Genomic DNA, 21,286 nt, shown 5'->3' with positions numbered 1-21,286 from the left:
CCTGTTTCATAAGGTGCATGTAGTAGGGAAGCTCATGTGGTGATTCAGTCTGTAGATGAGGGTGTTTTGAGCCTGGGACTGAAGGTGCCACAAGCAGTGTCTATTTCCTAGTCTGTCTTCACTTTCCACTCCCTATACCAGCCTGATGTCTCGGCTCTCTCCTTCACAACTGTATGGTCACCTGTCCTCAGAAAACTGAGTGCTTTGGCACAGGGGGCACCTTATGAGAAGGGGTGGTTAGGCTGGAGGAACCTCCACTAACTCTCCCACTTGTTTTGGAAATATACCTGAGAAGCACACAAGAATTTAGGGAGGGCAGAGTCTGGTTATGGCTTGGAAATGGTGATCTTTGATGTTTCAGGCAATGGGTGATTGGTAACAGAGGTGCGGGAAGGGGATTATGGCTGATGTGGTAGGGTGATAGGGAGAGGCCAAGGTGGCCGTATCTATCCAGTCTGTGTGGCCTCAAGCTTGCAGATGGGTGGGGAGAGATTGTAAATGCTGCAATTTTTTTGAGGCACATTAATGTGGCTGACTTCTGGAATACTGTCCAAATCATGGTTTTCTAGAGCTGTCTCTGTCCTTGTTATAGCATTCTGCCTGTTCAGGGAGATGAATGCCTGTAGAGATGGATTAGTAGCCATTTCTGGCTTTGGGTCGCAAACTGGTTGCTGCTTGTGGTTGGATCTATTCATCTCTGGATGTATTCTGTTTGCCTGTAGGATTTTTATTTGTTTGCTTGAGTTGGATTCTGGAAACTTTTAAAGCAGAGCAGCTGTTTTCCACTTTTGCCTCAGGACTCATCACTCCTATACTCTGCCCATTAATTTATACATTTATGTTACCTGCTTAACCTCCATGAATATTGCAATACTTCCCTAACAGCCAATGATTTCTGAATATGCTTAGAAGGTGTTGCCCTGGTGAGAATGGTTATAGCCAAAAGCGGAGAAAAAAATTCTTGGGCTCAAAATCTTTGAACATTCATCCAGCATCCCATCCTTTACCTCACTGGCATGGTAAGTATATTCAGTATGCTCATCCCTAAGCTGGGTGATGTCAAGGGTACAAGGACTTTGAGTCATGTTGGCTTCCTCCTCTCAAGACACTTAAAAATCGTTTTGAAGACAAGACAAATTTACGTGAATCAAGAGCCAATGACTTATTTCAAATAATTTGATGTATTATTGAGGTTCAGGTCTCAACCTTTCAAGAGAGAGAATGCATGGAGGGGATCAGTTTGGTCAGAGAGGGTTCCTGGGGAGATTAATTTTGGAGTTTTGTCTAAAAGTGCAGGTTATAGGGAAAAGGACTGTTCCAAGTGGGAGAGAAAATTCCTAACAAACGCAGAACCCCAAGGAATGTGCCACAGAGTTCATTTGATACTAAAAAATGCAGTCTATCTTTAGCAGAGGTGCAGATGAATGGATTGGAGAGCAATTGTGGGAAAGATTGGAGGAGCAGGGGTGAGGCCCTCCTTGATGGAGGGCCTTTGCATTTATTTTATTTTAATCACTTAGATTAATTGATTTTTTAAAGTAAGCATACATATAAATGGTATAAACTTCAAAAGGTAGAAGAAGGTATAACATACTGTCTCCTCATCCTTGTCTCTCATCTCTCATTTTTATTCCCTCAATCACTTCTATCAGGTTCTTGTGTATCTTTCCAGACTAGTCTAGCATAAATTTAAAAAATGAATTTTAATGTTTTATTCACAAAGGGAAAGATAGTATAGATACTTTTCTCTCTTATTTCCCTCCTTCTCCTCCTCCTCCTTCTTCTTCTCCTTCTCCTCCTTCTTCTTCTTCTTCTTCTCCTCCTCCTCCTTCTTCTTCCCCTCCCTCCCTTCCTTCCTTCCTTCCTCCTCCTCCTCCTTTTCCTCCTCCTCTCCTTCCTCCTTCTTCTTCTTTCTTCTTTCTTCTTCTTCTTCTTCTTCTGACAAGGTCACCCAGGCTGGAGTGCAGTGACACAATCATAGCTCACTGCAGCCTCTAACTCCTGGGTTCAAGGGTTCCTCTTGCCTCAGCCTCCCAAGTCCCACCTGAGCCCCCCCAGATGCTAGGATTATTTCATTTAATAAAATAAATATATCTTGAGCATATCATTTGCTTAAATGTCTTTAATATTTTCCTTGATATGGCTGAAACACAGTTCATCTTCCATGCCATATACTTGAATATTTCGTATAATTTTGCTCTAAAAATGCTGATGCAAACCTTATATAATATAAATCTTTGCATAAATATATAGGTATATATGTAGGAAAAATTCCTCCTAGTGAAATTGCTGGGTCAAAGGGTGTGTGCATTTTCAATGTTTATATTGCCTAATTGCCCTCCAATTGTAGAAATTCACACTTCTTTTTTATTTTTTATTTTTTATTTTTTGAGACAGAGTCTCGCTCTGTCCCCCAGGCTGGAGTGCAGTGGCGTGATCTTGGCTCACTGCAAGCTCCGCCTCCCGGGTTCATGCCATTCTCCTGCCTCAGCCTCCCGAGTAGCTGGGACTACAGGCGCCCGCCACCACACCCGGCTAATTTTTTGTATTTTTAGTAGAGACGGGATTTCACCGTGTTAGCCAGGATGGTCTCGATCTCCTGACCTTGTGATCCTCCCGTCTCGGCCTCCCAAAGTGCTGGGATTGCAGGCGTGAGCCACCGCGCCCAGCCAGAAATTCACACTTCTAAAAAATGTTTTAGGAGTGCCTCTTTTCCATATTGAATACATCAGTTGTTTCCACCTTTTTGCTGTCGTGAATAATGTTCAAGTGAATGTTGGTTTACAAGTATCTGTTCAAATCCTTGTTTTCAGTCCTTTTGAGTATATACCACAGTTTCATTTTTGTTGCTTAAATTTTTCATTTGTCTAGAGTTTAGTAATTAAAAACACTTTTCTGAGGTATGATTAATGTACAATAAGCTACACATATTTAAAGTGAACAATTTAGGCTGGGCACAGTGGCTCACACCTATAATCCCAGCACTTTGGGAGGCCAAGGCAGGCAGATTACCTGAAGTCAGGAGTTTAAGACTAGCCTGTCAAACATGGTGAAACCCTGTCTCTACTAAAAATACAAAAATTAGCCAGGAGTGGTGGCAGCCACCTGTAATCCCAGCTACTCCAGAGGCTGAGGCAGGAAAATCGCTTGAACCAGTTGGCGGAGGTTGCAGTGAGCCGAGATTGCACCACTGCTCTCCAACCTGGGCAACAAGAGTGAGACTCCGTCTCAAAAAACAAACAAAGAGTGAACAATGTGATAAATTTTCACATTTGTATATACTTGTGAAACCATTATCACAGTCAAGATTAACACATCCTCAAAACTTTATTTATGCCCCTTTGTAATCGTTTTTCCCTATCCCTTTCATTTCCTCTCTCTTCCAAACCATTGATCTATTTTCCATCACTGTAGTTTAGTTTGCATTTTTCTAGAGTTTTATATAAATGTAATCATGCAGTACGTATACATTTATGTCTGGCTTCTTGCACTCAGCCCAATTATTTGAATATATTCATGTTGTTTTGTATATTATTAGTTCATTCCTTTTTATTGCAGAGTAGATTCCATTGTATGCATATATAACAATTTGTTTAACCATTCGGTAGTTGATAGACATTTGAGTTATTACCAGTTTGGGGCTACTAGAAATAATGCTGCTATGAACATTCATGTACCAGTCTTTATAAGGACATGTATTCCCATTTTTCTTGGGTAAATACCCAGGAGTAGAATGACTGAATCATATGATAGTTGTATGCTAGGATTTGAATGTATGTGTCCCTCCAAATTTCATAGATTGAAACCTAATTACCGAGGTGATGGTATTAGAAGTTGGAGCTTTTGGGGAGGTGATTAGGGCATAAAAGCTCTGCCCTCATGAATGGGATTAATGACTTTATAAATAAGATGTGAAGGAGCTGTTTGCCCCTCCCACCATATGAAGACACAGCATTTGTCCCCTCTGGAGGATGCAGCAACCAGGTTCCATCTTGGAAGCAGAGACTGGGCCTTCATCAGACACAGGACCTGCCAGCACCTCGATCTTGTACATCCAGCCTCAAGAACTGTGAGAGATAAATTTCTGTTCTTTATAAGTTGCCCAATCTGTGGTATTTGTTATAGCAGCATGAATGATTAAAACTGTGTGTGTTTAATTTTTTTTAATTTCCAAACTGTTTTCCAAGATGGTTGTACTATTTCCATTCCTGCCAGCAGTGTATGAGAGTTTGTTTTCCTATATCTTTGTCAACCCTTGGTACAATCCTTTTTAATTTTAGCCATTCTAATATGTGTGTAATGGTATCACTTTGGGGTTTTAATCTGTGTTTCTCTAATTAATAATGATGTTGAGCATTTTTTCATGCACTCTGTGTCATCCATTTTTATGGTGAAGCTTTGTACAAACATTTTTCCTATTGTGTTAATTTTTAGAAACCAATTGAAAAGCAATTACCAAAAAGTGGTAAAGGACACATTACTTGTCTAGAAATCCATAAATGTTGGATTGTTGCCATCCTTATTAGTAAACTGATTCCAAAAGAATGAGACTAATTTTCTGATGGCTTTTAGGAGTCTGGCACCACATTATGAGCTCTAAAATATTAATGTAAAAATATTAGATTGCCAAACAACTTTGAACCTTATGGTTTGTTGCATGAAAACATTATTAATGTGGCTTATAAAATACTACTGTATGAACAATGCAAATCTTTTGGAAAGTGTGTATCTCACAAAAATAAAAATTATAACAAGTTAAAAAAATATCAAGTGACCATATATGTATAGACCTAGTTCTGAATGCTATTCTGTTCCATTGATCTATTTGTCTTTGTTAATGTCAGTGACATTATCTTGATTACTGTAGTTTTATACTAAGTCTTGAAGTCAGGTGGAATAAGTAATCTTTTTCAGAGCTATTTTGGCTATTATAGGTCATTAATTTTAGAATACGTTTTTCAATTTCTGTAGTGGGATTTTAATTGGGATTGTGTTGAATGTTGTTTTATTTGTCTATTGCTGCATAACAAATTACCACAAAATTTAGTGATTCAAAATAACATACATTTATTATTTCACCATGCTTGGCTAATTTTTTTTATTTAATTTTTTAATTTTCATTTTTTTAGAGACAGTATCTCACTACATTTCCCAGGCTGGTCTTTAACTCTTGGCCTCAAACAATCCTCCTGCCTCAGCCTCTGAAAATGTTGGGATTACAGGTGTGAACCACCATGTCAGACCAGTATCCGTTCTTAAATATTTGGTAGAATTCAGTAGTGAAGCTATCAGGTCCTGTACTTTTCTTTTTGATGGGAGACTTTTTATTACTGTTTCAATCTCCATATTTATTGTTGATCTGTTCAGATTTTCTATTTCTTCATGATTCCTTCTTGGTAGATTGTATGTTCTAGGACTTTATCTATTTCTTCTAGGTTATTTCATTTGTTTGTGAATAATTGTTCCTGGTAGGCTCTTATGATCATTTGTATTTCTGTGGTATCAATTGTAATGTCTCCGCTTTCATTCTGAGTTTATTTGAGTCTTCTCTCTTTTTTTCTTAATGTAACTAAAGATTTGTCAATTTTGTTTCTTTTCAAATAACCAACTCTTCCTTTTGTTCATATTTTTTGTTGTTTTTCTAGTGTCTTTTATTTATTTAACTTCTAATCTTTATTATTTCTTTCCTTTCACTAACTTTGGGCTTAGTTTGTTCTTCTTTTTCTAGTTCCTTGAGGTGTAACATTAGGTTGCTTGAGATCTTTCTTCTTTTTTGATGTAGGCATTTATTGCTATAAACTTCCCTCTTAGAATTGTTTTTCCTGCATTTCATAAGTTTTGATATTGTGTTTCCTCTTTCATTTGCCTCAAGATATTTTCTAATTTCCCTTGTGATTTATTTGATCCATTGGTTATTCAGGAGCATGTTGTTTAATTTCCAGGTATTTGTGAATTTTTCCCAAATTCTTCCTGTTAACAAGTTCTAGTTTTATACCATTGAGGTTGGAAAAGATACTTGACATTATTTCAGTCTTCTTAAATTTGTTATTTCACTCTTCTTAAATTTGTTATTTCACTCTTCTTAAATTTGTTATTTCACTCTTCTTAAATTTGTTATTTGTGGCCTAACATATTATCTATATTGAATAATGTTCCACGTGTGCTTGAGAGAAATGTGCATTCAGCTCTGTTGAATGAAATGTTCTGTAAATGTCTGTTAGGTCCATTTGGTCCAAAGCATAGTTTAAGTCCAGTGTTTCCTTATTGATTTGCTGTCTGGATGATCTTCCCAACTGCTGAAAGTGGGGTATGAAGTCCCCTACTGTTATTTTACTAGTCTTATTTTTCCCTTTAGACCTATTGATATTTGCTTTATATATTTAGGTGCTCCAATATTGGGTGCATATATGCTATATTTACAATTATTATATCCTCTTGATGAATTGACCTCTCCATCATTATATAATGACCTTCTTTGTCTTATTTTACAGTTCTTGACTTAAAGTCTATATTATCTGAGTATAGCTACCCTTCCTCTCTTTTTGTTCTTATTTGTATGAAATCTCTTTCCATCCTTTCACTTTCAATTTCTATGTATCCATAAAGGAAAAGTGATTCTCTTGCAGGCAGCATACAGTTGGGTCTTGTTTTTTTACTCCACTCTGCCACTTTATGTCTTTTCATTGGAGAATTTAATCCATTTACATTCAAGGTAATTATTGATAGGTAAGGACTTACTACTACCATTTTGCTAATTGTTTTCTAGTTGTTTTATAGACCCTTTATTCCTTTTTCCCTCTCTTGTTGTCATCTGTTGAGGTTAGATGATTTTCTCTAGTGGTATGCTTTAATTCCTTACTTTTTATCTTTTGTGTATCTAGTCTAGATTTTTTGCTTTGTGGTTACCATGAGGCTTACAAGAATATGTTATGATTACAACAGGTTACTTTAGCTGATAACAAGTTAACTTTTTTTTAAATTTTATTTTATTTTATTATTATTATACTTTAAGTTGTAGGGTACATGTGCACAATGTGCAGGTTAGTTACGTATGTATACATGTGCCATGCTGGTGTGCTGCACCCATTAACTCCTCATTTAGCATTAGGTATATCTCCTAAAGCTATCCCTCCCCCCTCCCCCCACCCCACAACAGTCCCCAGAGTGTGATGTTCCCCTTCCTGTGTCCATGTGTTCTCATTGTTCAATTCCCACCTATGAGTGAGAATATGCGGTGTTTGGTTTTTTGTTCTTGCGATAGTTTACTGAGAATGATGATTTCCAGTTTCATCCATGTCCCTGCAAAGGACATGAACTCATCGTTTTTTATGGCTGCATAGTATTCCATGGTGTATATGTGCCACATTTTCTTAATCCAGTCTATCATTGTTGGACATATGGGTTGGTTCCAAGTCTTTGCTATTGTGAATAGTGCCACAATAAACATACATGTGCATGTGTCTTTATAGCAGCATGATTTATAGTCCTTTGGGTATATACTCAGTAATGGGATGGCTGGGTCAAATGGTATTTCTAGTTCTAGATCCCTGAGGAATCGCCACACTGACTTCCACACTGGTTGAACTAGTTTACAGTCCCACCAACAGTGTAAAAGTGTTCCTATTTCTCCACATCCTCTCCAGCACCTGTTGTTTCCTGACTTTTTAATGATTGCCATTCTAACTGGCATGAGATGGTATCTCATTGTGGTTTTGATTTGCATTTCTCTGATGGCCAGTGATGGTGAGCATTTTTTCATGTGTTTTTTGGCTGCATAAATGTCTTCTTTTGAGAAGTGTCTGTTCATGTCCTTTGCCCACTTTTTGATGGGGTTGTTTGTTTTTTTCTTGTAAATTTGTTTTGAGTTCATTGTAGATGCTGGATATTAGCCCTTTGTCAGATGAGTAGGTTGCAAAAATTTTCTCCCATTTTGTAGGTTGTCTGTTCACTCTGATGGTAGTTTCTTTTGCTGTGCAGAAGCTCTTTAGTTTAATTAGATCCCATTTGTCAATTTTGGCTTTTGTTGCCTTTGCTTTTGATGTTTTAGACATGAAGTCCTTGCCCATGCCTATGTCCTGAATGGTAATGCCCAGGTTTTCTTCTAGGGTTTTTATGGTTTTAGGTCTAACATGTAAATCTTTAATCCATCTTGAATTAATTTTTGTATAAGGTGTAAGGAAGGGATCCAGTTTCAGCTTTCTACATATGGCTAGCCAGTTTTCCCAGCACCACTTATTAAATAGGGAATCCTTTCCCCATTTCTTGTTTTTCTCAGGTTTGTCAAAGATCAGATAGTTGTAGATATGTGGCATTATTTCTGAGGGCTCTGTTCTGTTCCATTGATCTATATCTCTGTTTTGGTACTAGTACCATGCTGTTTTGGTTACTGTAGCCTTGTAGTATAGTTTGAAGTCAGGTAGCGTGATGCCTCCAGCTTTGTTCTTTTGGCTTAGGATTGACTTGGCGATGTGGGCTCTTTTTTGGTTCCATATGAACTTTAAAGTAGTTTTTTCCAATTCTGTGAAGAAAGTCATTGGTAGCTTGATGGGGATGGCATTGAATCTATAAATTACCTTGGGGAGTATGGCCATTTTCACGATATTGATTCTTCCTACCCATGAGCATGGAATGTTCTTCCATTTGTTTGTATCCTCTTTTATTTCGTTGAGCAGTGGTTTGTAGTTCTCCTTGAAGAGGTCCTTCACATCCCTTGTAAGTTGGATTCCTAGGTATTTTATTCTCTTTGAAGCAATTGTGAATGGGAGTTCACTAATGATTTGGCTCTCTGTTTGTCTGTTATTGGTGTATAAGAATGCTTGTGATTTTTGTACATTGATTTTGTATCGTGAGACTTTGCTGAAGTTGCTTATCAGCTTAAGGAGATTTTGGGCTGAGACAGTGGGGTTTTCTAGATATACAATCATGTCATCTGCAAAGAGGGACAATTGGACTTCCTCTTTTCCTAATTGAATATCCTTTATTTCCTTCTCCTGCCTAATTGCCCTGGCCAGCACTTCCAACACTATGTTGAATAGGAGTGGTGAGAGAGGGCATCCCTGTCTTGTGCCAGTTTTCAAAGGGAATGCTTCCAGTTTTTGCCCATTCAGTATGATATTGGCTGTGGGTTTGTCATAGATAGCTCTTATTATTTTGAGATACGTCCCATCAATACCTAATTTATTGAGAGTTTTTAGCATGAAGCATTGTTGAATTTTGTCAAAGACCTTTTCTGCATCTATTGAGATAATCACATGGTTTTTGTCTTTGGTTCTGTTTATATGCTGGATTACATTTGTTGATTTGCGTATATTGAACCAATCTTGCATCCCAGGGATGAAGCCCACTTGATCATGGTGGATAAGCTTTTTGATGTGCTGCTGGATTCGGTTTGCCAGTATTTTATTGAGGATTTTTGCATCAATGTTCATCAAGGATATTGGTCTAAAATTCTCTTTTTTGGTTGTGTCTCTGCCCGGCTTTGGTATCAGGATTATGCCGGCCTCATAAAATGAATTAGGGAGGATTCCCTCTTTTTCTGTTGATTGGAATAGTTTCAGAAGGAATGGTACCAGTTCCTCCTTGTACCTCTGGTAGAATTTGGCTGTGAATCCATCTGGTCCTGGACTCTTTTTGGTTGGTAAGCTATTGATTATTGCCACAATTTCAGAGCCTGTTATTGGTCTATTCAGAGATTCAACTTCTTCCTGGTTTAGTCTTGGGAGGGTGTATGTGTCGAAGAATTTATCCATTTCTTCTAGATTTTCTAGTTTATTTGTGTAGAGGTGTTTGTAGTATTCTCTGATGGTAGTTTGTATTTCTGTGGGATCGGTGGTGATATCGCCTTTGTCATTTTTTATTGCGTCTATTTGATTCTTCTCTCTTTTCTTCTTTATTAGTCTTGCTAGTGGTCTATCAATTTTGTTGATCCTTTCAAAAAACCAGCTCCTGGATTCATTAATTTTTTGAAGGGTTTTTTGTGTCTCTATTTCCTTCAGTTCTGCTCTGGTTTTAGTTATTTCTTGCCTTCTGCTAGCTTTTGAATGTGTTTGCTCTTGCTTTTCTAGTTCTTTTAATTGTGATGTTAGGGTGTCCATTTTGGATGTTTCCTGCTTTCTCTTGTGGGCATTTAGTGCTATAAATTTCCCTCTACACACTGCTTTAAGTGCGTCCCAGAGATTCTGGTATGTTATGTCTTTGTTCTCATTGGTTTCAAAGAACATTTTTATTTCTGCCTTCATTTCGTTATGTACCCAGTAGTCATTCAGGAGCAGGTTGTTGAGTTTCCATGTAGTTGAGCGATTTTGAGTGAGTTTCTTAATCGTGAGTTCTAGTTTGATTGCACTGTGGTCTGAGAGACAGTTTGTTATAATTTCTGTTCTTTTACATTTGCTGAGGAGAGCTTTACTTCCAACTATGTGGTCAATTTTGGAATAGGTGCGGTGTGTTGCTGAAAAAAATGTATATTCTGTTGATTTGGTGTGGAGAATTCTGTAGATGTCTATTAGGTCTGCTTGGTGCAGAGCTGAGTTCAATTCCTGGGTATCCTTGTTAACTTTCTGTCCCGTTGATCTGTCTAATGTTGACAGTGGGGTGTTAAAGTCTCCCATTATTATTGTGTGGGAGTCTAAGTCTCTTTGTAGGTCACTCAGGACTTGCTTTATGAATCTGGGTGCTCCTGTATTGGGTGCATATATATTTAGGATAGTTAGCTCTTCTTGTTGAATTGATCCCTTTCCCATTATGTAATCGCCTTCTTTGTCTCTTTTGATCTTTGTTGGTTTAAAGTCTGTTTTATCAGAGACTAGGATTGCAACCCCTGCCTTTTTTTGTTTTCCATCTGCTTGGTAGATCTTCCTCCATCCTTTTATTTTGAGCCTATGTGTGTCTCTGCACGTGAGATGGGTTTCCTGAATACAGCACACTGATGGGTCTTGACTCTTGATCCAATTTGCCAGTCTGTGTCTTTTAATTGGAGCATTTAGTCCATTTACCTTTAAAGTTAATATTGTTATGTGTGAATTTGAACCTGTTGTTATGATGTTAGCTGGTGATTTTGCTCGTTAGTTGATGCAGTTTCTTCCTAGCCTCGATGGTCTTTACAATTTGGCATGATTTTGCAGTGGCTGGTTCCGGTTGTTCCTTTCCATGTTTAGTGCTTCCTTCAGGAGCTCTTGTAGGGCAGGCCTGGTGGTGACAAAATCTCTCAGCATTTGCTTGTCTGTAAAGTATTTTATTTCTCCTTCACTTATGAAGCTTAGTTTGGCTGGATATGAAATTCTGGGTTGAAAATTCTTTTCTTGAAGAATGTTGAATATTGGCCCCCACTCTCTTCTGGCTTGTAGAGTTTCTGCCGAGAGATCCGCTGTTATTCTGATGGGCTTCCCTTTGTGGGTAACCCGACCTTTCTCTTTGGCTGCCCTTAACATTTTTTCCTTCATTTCAACTTTGGCGAATCTGACAATTATGTGTCTTGGAGTTGCTCTTCTCGAATAGTATCTTTATGGCGTTCTCTGTATTTCCTGAATCTGAACGTTGGCCTGCCTTGCTAGATTGGGGAAGTTCTCCTGGATAATATCCTACAGAGTGTTTTCCAACTTGGTTCCATTCTCCCCGTCACTTTCAGGTACACCAATCAGACGTAGATTTGGTCTTTTCACATAGTCCCATATTTCTTGGAGGCTTTGTTCATTTCTTTTTATTCTTTTTTCTCTAAACTTCCCTTCTCGCTTCATTTCATTCGTTTCATCTTCCATCACTGATACCCTTTCTTCCAGTTGGTCTTATCGGCTCCTGAGGCTTCTGCATTCTTCACGTAGTTCTCGAGCCTTGGCTTTCAGCTCTATCAGCTCCTTTAAGCACTTCTCTGTATTGGTTATTCTAGTTATACATTCGTCTAAATTTTTTTCAAAGTTTTCAACTTCTTTGCCTTTGATTTGAATTTCCTCCTATAGCTCAGAGTAGTTTGATCGTCTGAAGCCTTCTTCTCTCAACTCGTCAAAGTCATTCTCCATCCAGCTTTTTTCCATTGCTGGTGAGGAGCTGCATTCCTTTGGAGGAGAGGTGCTCTGCTTTTTAGAGTTTCCAGTTTTTCTGCTCTGTTTTTTCCCCATCTTTGTGGTTTTATCTACTTTTGGTCTTTGATGATGGTGATGGACAGATGGGTTTTTGGTGTGGATGTCCTTTCTGCTTGTTAGTTTCCTTCTAACAGACAGGACCCTCAACTGCAGATTTGTTGGAGTTTGCTAGAGGTCCACTCCAGACCCTGTTTGCCTGGGTACCAGCAGCAGTGGCTGCAGAATAGCGGATTTTCGTGAACCGCGAATGCTGCTGTCTGATCGTTCCTCTGGAAGTTTTGTCTCAGAGGAGTACCCGGCCATGTGAGGTGTCAGTCTGCCCCTACTGGGGGGTGCCTCCCAGTTAGGCTGCTCGGGGGTCAGGGGTCAGGGACCCACTTGAGGAGGCAGTCTGCCCGTTCTCAGATCTCCAGCTGCATGCTGGGAGAACCACTGCTCTCTTCAAAGCTGTCAGACAGGGACATTTAAGTCTGCAGAGGTTACTGCTGTCTTTTTGTTTGTCTGTGCCCTGCCCCCAGAGGTGGCGCCTGCAGAGGCATGCAGGCCTCCTTGCGCTGTGGTGGGCTCCACCCAGTTCAAGCTTCCCGGCTGCTTTGTTTACCTAAGCAAGCCTGGGCAATGGCGGGCTCCCCTCCCCCAGCCTCGCTGCCGCCTTGCAGTTTGATCTCAGACTGCTGTGCTAGCAATCAGCGAGACTCCGTGGGTGTAGGACCCTCCGAGCCAGGTGCGGGATATAATCTCCTGGTGCACTGTTTTTTAAGCCCGTCGGAAAAGTGCAGTATTGGGGTGGGAGTGACCCGATTTTCCAGGTGCCGTCTGTCACCCCTTTCTTTGACTAGGAAAGGGAACTCCCTGACCCCTTGCACTTCCCGAGTGAGGCAATGCCTCGCCCTACTTCGGCTCACACACAGTGCGCTGCACCCACTGTCCTGCGCCCACTGTCTGGCACTCCCTAGTGAGACGAACCCGGTACCTCAGATGGAAATGCAGAAATCACCTGTCTTCTGCATCGCTCACGCTGGGAGCTGTAGACCGGAGCTGTTCCTATTCGGCCATCTTGGCTTCCGCCCTCACCTAATTGTCGATCACAAGTTAACTTTGTGTAAAAAAAACTCATCAAGTTTACTTTACCCCCTAATTTATATTTTTTATGTCATAATTTACATCTTGTCTTTTAACTTTCATACTAAGGATATAAATGATTTACATACCACCATTATAGTGTTAAAGTATTCTGAATTTGACTATGTACTTGCTTTTACAAGTGCCTTATACAGTTGATGCTTGAGTAACACAGTTTTGAACTGCATGGGATCCACTTATTTGTGGATTTTCTTCTGCCTCTGCCACCCCTGAGACAGCAAGACCAACCCCTCTTTATTCTCCTCTTCCTCAGCCTACTCAACATGAAGACAATGAGGATGAAGACCTCTATAATGATCCACTTCCACTTAATGAATAGTAAATGTATTTTCTCTTCCTTATGACTTTCTTTTCTCTAGCTTACTTTATTGTAAGAATACAAGATATAATACATATACAAAATATGTGCTAATTTTGTTTATGTTATTGATAAACCTTTTGGTCAACAGTAGGCTATTGGTAAATTCTGGGGGAGTCCAAAGTTATATGCAGATTTTCAACTGCATGCGGGGGTCAGTGCCCCAGCCCCTACATTGTTCAAATGTCAACTGCATATGTTTCCATGTTAATAATTAGCATCCTTTCTTTCAGCTTGAAAACCTCCCCTTAGCAATTCTTATAAGACAGGTCTGGGAGTAAAGAACACCTGAGCTTTTATTTGTCTGGGAAAGTCTTTATCTCTCCTTAATTTCTAATGGATAGCTTTGCTGAGCAAAGTATAGTTCATTGTCAGTTTCTTTTCCTTGAGCACTTTGAATATATCATCCCACTGTCTTCTAGCCTATAAAGTTTCTGCTGAGAAGTCTGCTATTAGCCTTATTGAAACTCACATATGTGCTATGCTTCCTTTCTCTTGCTGCTTTCAGAATCCTGTCTTTGTTTTGTTTTTTAACAGTTTCATTATGATATGTTTTTGTATGGACTTGTTTAGATTGAATCTGACTGGAGACCTTTGGCTTTCCTGTACATGTGTATTTTTTGAGTTGGAGTCTCACTATGTTGCCCAGATGGTCTTGACCTCCTTGGCTCAATTGATCCTTTTGAGAAGCTGGAATTACAGGTGTGCCCCACCACACCCAGCTCTGTACCTGGATAGTTACATATTTCCCTAGGCTTGGAAAGTTTTCTCCTATTATTTATTTAAATAAGCTTTATACCCCTTTATCTGTGATATCTGAATGGTGAGAGAGGGCATCCTTGTCTTGTGCTGGTTTTCAAAGGGAATGCTTCCAGTTTTTGCCCATTTAGCCTAATATTGGCTGTGGGTTTGTCATATATGGCTGTTATTATTTTGAGGTATGTTCCTTCAATACCTAGTTTATTGAGAGTTTTTAACATGAAGAGATGTTGAATTTTATCAAAGGCCTTTTCTGCATCTGTTGAGATTATCATGTGATTTTTGTCTTTAGTTCTGTTTATGTGATGAATTAAATTTATTAATTTGTGTATTTTGAACTGACCTTGCATCCTGGGGATGAAGCCAACATGACCATGGTGGATAAGCTTTTTGATGTGCTGCTGGATTTGGCTTGCCAGTATCTTATTTAGGATTTTTGCATTGACGTTCATTGGGGATATTGGCCTGAAGTTTTCTTTTTTTGTTTTGTCTCTGCCAGGTTTTGGTATCAGGATGGTGATGGCCTCATAAAACGAGTTAGGGAGGAGTCCCTTCTTTTCAATTGTTTGGAATAGATTCAATAGAAATGGCACCAGCTCTTCTTTGTACCTCTGGTAGGATTCAGCTGTAAATCTGTCTGGTCCTGAGCTTTTTTGGTTGCTAGGCTATTTGTTACTGCCTCAATTTTAGAACTTGTTATTGGTCTTTTTAGGGATTCAGTTTCCTCCTAATTTAGTCTTGGGAGGGTGTATGTGTCCAGGAATTTATCCATTTCTTCTAGATCTTCTAGTTTATGTGCATAGAGGTGTTTATAGTATTCTCTGATGGTTGTTTGTATTTCTGTGGGGTCAGTGGTGATATCTCCTTTATCATTTCTGATTGTGTCTATTTCATTCTCTCTTTTCTTTATTAGTCTAGCTAGCAGTCTATCTATTTTTTTTTCAAAAAAAATCAGCTTCCAGATTCGTTGATTTTTTGAAGGGTTTTTTTGTGTCTCTGTCTCCTTCAGTTCTTTTCTGATCTTGGTTATTTCTTGTCTTCTGCTAGCTTTGGGGTTTGTTTGCTCTTGGTTCTCTAGTTCTTTTAGTTGTGATGCTAGGTTGTTGATTTGAGATCTTTCTAGCTTTTTGATGTGGGCATTTAGTACTATAAATTTCCCTCTTAACACTGCTTTAGCTGTGTCCCAGAGATTCTGGTACATTGTTTCTTTGTTCTCATTAGTTTTAAAAATAACTTCTTGATTTTTGCCTTAATTTCATTATTTACCTAGGAATCATTCAGGAGCAGGTTGTCAATTTCCATGAAGTTGTGTGGCTTTGAGTGAGTTTCTTAAACTTGAGTTCTAATTTTATTATGCTGTAGTATGAGAGACTGTTTGTTATTATGTCAGTTATTTTGCATTTGCTGAGAAGTATTTTTCTTCTAATTATGTTTTCAATTTTAGAGTAGGTGCCATGTGGCAATGAGAAGAATATATATCCTGTCATTTTTGGGTAAAGAGTTCTGTAGATATCGATCAGGTCCACTTTATCCAAAGCTGAGTTCAGGTCCTGAATATCTTTGTTAATTTTCTGTCTTGACGATTGGTCTAATATTGTCAGTGGGATGTTAAAATCTCCCACTATTATTGTGTGGGAGTCTAAGTCTCTTTGAAGGTCTCTAAGAACTTGTTTTGTGAATTTGAGTGCTCCTGTATTGGTGTATATATATTTAGGATAGTTAGCTCTTCTTGTTGAATTGAATGCTTTACCATATGTAATACCCTTCTTTGGCTTTTTTGATCTTTGTTGGTTTAAAGTCTGTTTTGTCAGAAACTAGGATTATGACCCTGGTTTTTTCTGTTTTCCATTTGCTTGGTAAAATTTCCCCCATCCTTTTATTTTGAGCCTATGTGTGTCTTTGCACATTAGATGGGTCTCTTGAAGACAGCATACCAATGGGGCTTGGCTCTTTATCCAGCTTGCCATTCTGTATCTTTTAATTGGGGCATTTAACCCATTTACATTTAAGATTAACATTGTTATGTGTGAATTTGATCCTGTCATCATGATGCTAGCTAGTTATTTTGCAGACTTGTTTGTGTGGTTGCTTAATAGTGTCATTGATCTGTGTACTTCAGTGTGCTTCTTTAGTGGCTGGTAACAGTTTTTCCTTTCCATATGTAGTGCTTATTTCAAGAGCTCTTGCAAGGCAGGCCTGGTGGTGACGAATTCCCTTAACATTTGCTTGTCCTGAAAAGGATCTTATTTCTCCTTTGCTTATGAAGCTTAGTTTGGCTGGATATTAAATTCTGGGTTAGAAATTCTTTTCTTTAAGAATGTTTTCTTTAAGAATGTTGAATATTGGCCCCCAATCTCTTCTCTCAGTGTTTCCGCTGAGAGGTCCACTGTTAGCCTGGTGGACTTCCTTTGTAGATTACCTGGCCTTTCCTTCTGGCTGCTCTTAGCATTTTTTCTTTCATTTAAACCCTGGAGAATCTGATGATTATGTGTCTTGGGGTTGATCTTGTGGAGTATCTTACTGGGGTTCTCTGGACTTCCTGAATTTGAATGTTGGCCTGTCTTGCTAAGTTGGGGAAGTTCTCCTGGATGATATCCTGAAGCATGTTTTCTGACTTGTTTTCCTTCTCCTTGTCTCTTTCAGGTACCCTAATCAGTCATAGGTTCAGTCTTTTTACATAATTCCATATTTCTCAGAGATTTCATACATTCCTTTTCATTCTTTTTCTCTATTCTTGTCTGCCTGTCTTATTTCAGAAAGATAGTCTTCAAACTCTGAGATTCTTTCCTCTGCTTGATCTGTTCTGCTGTTGATATTTGTGATTGCATTATGAAGTTCTTGTGTTGTGTTTTTTAGCTCTATCAGGTCAGCTATGTTTCTCTCTAAGCTGGATATTCTGGTTATCAGTTCCTGTATTGTTTTACCATGATTCTTAGCTTCTTTGCATTGGGTTGGAACATGCTTCTTTAGCCCAGTGAAGTTCATCATTACCCACCTTCTGAAGCCTACTTCTGTCATTTCAGCCTTCTCAGCCTCAGCCTAGTTCTGTGCCCTTGCTGGAGAGGTGTTGTGATCATTTGGAGAAGAGGCACTCTATCTTTTTGAGTTTTCAGTATTTTTGTGTTGATTCTTTCTCATCTTTGTGGGCTAATCTACATTCAGTCTTTGAGTTTGCTGACCTTTAAGTGGGATTATTGTGGGGTCTTCTTGTTGATGTTATTGTTGTTGTTGCTTTCTGTTTGTTTTTCTTTTAACAGTCAGGCCACTCTTCTGTAGGGCTGCTATGGTTTGCTGGGTGTGCACTCCAGACCCCAGTTGCCTTGGTCCCTCCTGCACCTAGAGGTATTACCAGTTAAGGCTGCAAAACAGCAAAGATGGCAGCCTGCTCCTTCCTCTAGGAGCTCCGTCCCAGGGGGGCACCAACCTAATGCCAGCCAGAATGCTCCTGTAGGAGGTGTCTGGAGACCCCTGTTGGGAGGTCTCACCCAGTCAGGAGGAATGGGATCAGGGACCTGCTTAAAGAAGCAGTCTGGCTGCCCCTTGGCAGAGCAGGTGTGCTGCACTGACTGCCTGGACTCTCGAGAGCCAGCAGCCTGTAAAGAATAAGTTGGCTGAACCACAAAGACAGTGGCTGCCCCTCCTGATGGGGACTCTATCCCAGGGAGAGATCAGAGTTCTGTACATATAGCCCTGGCTGTAGTTGCTAAAATTTCTGCAGGGAGGCACCACCCAGTGAGAAGGGATGGATCAGGGTCCCACTTAACTAAACTGACTGGCCACAGTCAGGTATACCAGTTGTGTTGCATTGTGAGGAACTCCTCCCCATCCCTGGTGCCAGCAGGGTAGAATAGCTGACTCAAACCACAGAGATGGTGGCCACTCCTCCCCCTAGGAACTTGGTCTATCTCAGGCTATCTCCAGCCTGCTGCCACTGGCCAGCTGGAATTCCAAGCCAGTAGGTCTTAACTTGTGAGGTGCCATGGGAGTGGGGCCCATGGGATAACGCCACTTGACTCTTTAGATTCAGCCCCATTCCTAGGGGAGTGCACGGACAGAACTCCTGTCTTGCTGGAATTCCTGAGTTGGAGTATGCAAAACTCCTGGGTCTTCCTGTGTGCCCAAGCACTCTGCTGAGGCTCCACCTGGCTCTGTGCTTCAGACCCAAGGCCCTGATGGTGTAAGCTCACAAGGGGATCTCCTGGTTCCTGGGTTTCAAAGATTAGTGGGAAAAGCATGGTTTCCCAGGCAGGGTCACACAATCACTCACTGCTTCCCTTGACTGGGGGTGTGGGTTCTGCTGGATCCATGCCACTCCTGGGTGGTTGTCACCCCACTGTTTTTCCTCACTATCTGTGGGGTTGAGCCGCCTGCCTAGTCAGTCCCAATGTGAAAACCTGGGTACCTCAGTTGAAAGTGCAGAATTCACTAGCCATTTTCATTGCTCTTTGTGAGAGCCATAGATGCAGCTGCTTCTAATTGGCCACCTTTGCCCCATCCCCCTGACTGTATATTTTCAAGTAAACATTCTTTGAGTTCATATGTTCTTCCTTCTGCTTAGTCAGTCCTGCTGTTGATGCTATTGCATTTTTCATTTCATTCATCCTGTTTTTTAGTGTCAGAATTTCCATTTGATTTTTTAAAAATCATTTCAGTCTCTTAAATTTCTAACTTTGGTTTTTTATTTTTCTGGTTCTTTTGAATTGTTTCTCTGTTTTTTTTTTGACATTTGCTGAGCTTCCTTAAAAAACAATTACTTTAAAATATTTTGTCAGATAGTTCATAAATCTCCATTTCTTTTTAAATTATTTATTTATTTATTTATTTATTTATCTTTCTTTCCATTCCATAAGAAGCTGATTCCATTTCTCTAGAGTCAGTTACTGGTGCTTTATTTTGTTTATTTGGTGTTGTCATTTTTCCCTAATTGCTTTTGATTCTCATGGCCATGCATTGGTATCTGTACATTTGAAGAAGAAAAGATATATTTCAATCTTTGCTGACTGGCTTTGTCTGAGAAAGCCCTTCATCCATCAGCCCATTTGGAAATTCTGGGTAGGCTTCATGGCATGGTTGTTTGGGGAGTTCTTGGGCAGGCTGGCTTGGTGCCTGCTGAGGGTAGGTCTGGCACCTGGGTCCATAGGGTATGTCCTGGAGCCTGGGTCCATGGGGGCTGGCTCAATGCTGGGGTGAGTAGGGATGAGCCTAGACCCTGGGTCTGCTAGAGCAGACCTGGACCCTGGATCTGCTGGAGCATGTGGCTGCAGGGGCCAGCCAAGAGGGTGAGGATGTAAGAACCATCCAAACACTAGGCAGGCCTGAAGCCTGTGTCTGTTGGTGCCAGCCTGGTGCCTGAGTCCAAGGGTGCTGACTTGGCACTGGGGCAAGCATGAAGCCTGGGGCTCTGTGGACCAACCTGACTCTGGGTTGGTTTGGAATCTTTTAGTTCTTTGTATTTCTGTTTAGCTCTTTGAGCATATTTAAGATAATTTTTTAAAGTCTTTGTCTAGTAAGTCTAATTCCTGTGCTTTTTAAAGGATAGTTTCTATTTATTTTCTTCCTTTCAATGGGTGGTGCTTTCATGTTTCCTTGTATGCCTAGTGACTTGTTGTTGTTGTTTGTTGTTGAAAATTGAACATTTGAAAATTCAGCTACCTCTCTCACACTCTGCAGACTGACTCTCTGTCAGGGAAGTTCTTTACTAATTAGGTAAGCATGATCTACTTAGTTTAAAGTAAAAGGGATTAGCTCAGAATAAAAGTTGAAGGTTTCTAAGGTCTTTTCTGAGCACACATCTTGCCTGGGCCTGGGTGCCTTTTTCAATTCCTGGTTTACACAGCTGTTTTTTAATGTCTTGATCTCTCAAAAAAGTCTCATACAGCTACTGCTTGGGGCCTTTTACAGTTTACTATATATATTTTCTCATAATCTCTTGCCCAGAGGGTCTGCAGTCCTCTTGAAGTTTTCATGAATGGCACTTGCTACTTCTCTCCACCTGAAGTCTGAGTTAGGTGACTCGGAGACCAGTCCTTCAGGCATCCCCTAAACATCCCCTAGAATGTTGCAAATAAGGGTTGCTCTGTTCCTTTCAGTTTGAGGGGGGAATTGAAAACAGGGCTGCCACTTCCTCCAGACCAAGACTGCCATACTGGAGAAGTGGTCAGGCAAGGGCAAGTAAAAATGTCATGAAATTTTCTACTGTTTTGAATATGGCTTTTTCTCTTTTGGACATTTGCTTGTTTTTTCTAGACCTTTGACTGTTTTCCAGATCTCCTATAAGGTTATGATATTTGTCAGTTTCTGGTTATTTTTGATGTTTCTGTAGAAGAAAAGGGCTTTGAGCTTCCTAGTCTACCATTTTTCCCTATAAATATTCATGCACTTTGTTTCCCAAATATGGCTCAGTTGCTTGGAAATAGTTTGATTTTTTCAAGTAATCCTTATAAGCTTTATTAGGCAGACCCATAACTATTTAGGATTAATTTTTACTCACTACTAAGGTAAGGCCTTTGTTGCTACTTTACCCATTTACCCAGTGTCCCATTTATTATGATGTTTTCTACTCTTGCTGTTGGCATAGGCACTCTACCTGCCTCTATGCATGATCTCTGGGTATTATACCCTTGTATTTTTCAAGTGTTGTTTTTTTTTAATCCCACCTCAGATACTTTTCTCCCATGCATATATCAACCAGTCATCTGCTGAATACCAGAGGGGAACTCTCTTCAAATCTCAAGAGTTCTCTTTGTGCCCATCTGTCTCTTCTCAGGTACTCTGCCCTGCAAATTCTAGCTGCCTAACCCTTCTGTGACTTGCACCTCCATCTTCTCAACTCATGGAGACTGCAAGGTTTTGAGTTTCCCCTCCTTGCACCACAGCCTAGAAACTGTCTACGCTGTAAGCTGACATTATTGTAGAGCACACCTCACTGGTTTCCCATTTCTCAGTGATCACT

General features: G+C 39.9%; 1 protein-coding gene across 4 annotated transcripts in view; it reads left to right on the top strand.

Annotated features, from left to right (window-relative positions):
* PHF24 (PHD finger protein 24) overlaps positions 1-21,286 on the top strand; it is a 309,837-nt gene that overhangs the window by 163,734 nt on the left and 124,817 nt on the right. The window contains exons 1-2 of one of the 4 annotated variants that reach the window (XM_054658810.2): positions 51-84; positions 886-1,019. The exons of the other annotated variants lie outside the window; for them this stretch is intronic. Coding sequence (XP_054514785.1) covers positions 902-1,019 — 118 coding nt within the window. The 5' untranslated portion in view covers positions 51-84; positions 886-901. Of the gene's footprint in view, positions 1-50; positions 85-885; positions 1,020-21,286 lie in introns of those variants that run through there. 4 annotated transcript variants of the gene reach the window in all.

This window comes from Pan troglodytes, chromosome 11 (genome assembly GCF_028858775.2).
Source record: "Pan troglodytes isolate AG18354 chromosome 11, NHGRI_mPanTro3-v2.0_pri, whole genome shotgun sequence".
In the NCBI taxonomy this organism is placed as follows: Eukaryota; Metazoa; Chordata; class Mammalia; order Primates; family Hominidae; genus Pan; species Pan troglodytes.
The sequence above is the reverse complement of the archived record's forward strand: the minus strand, read 5'-3'. Positions and strand labels throughout refer to the sequence as shown.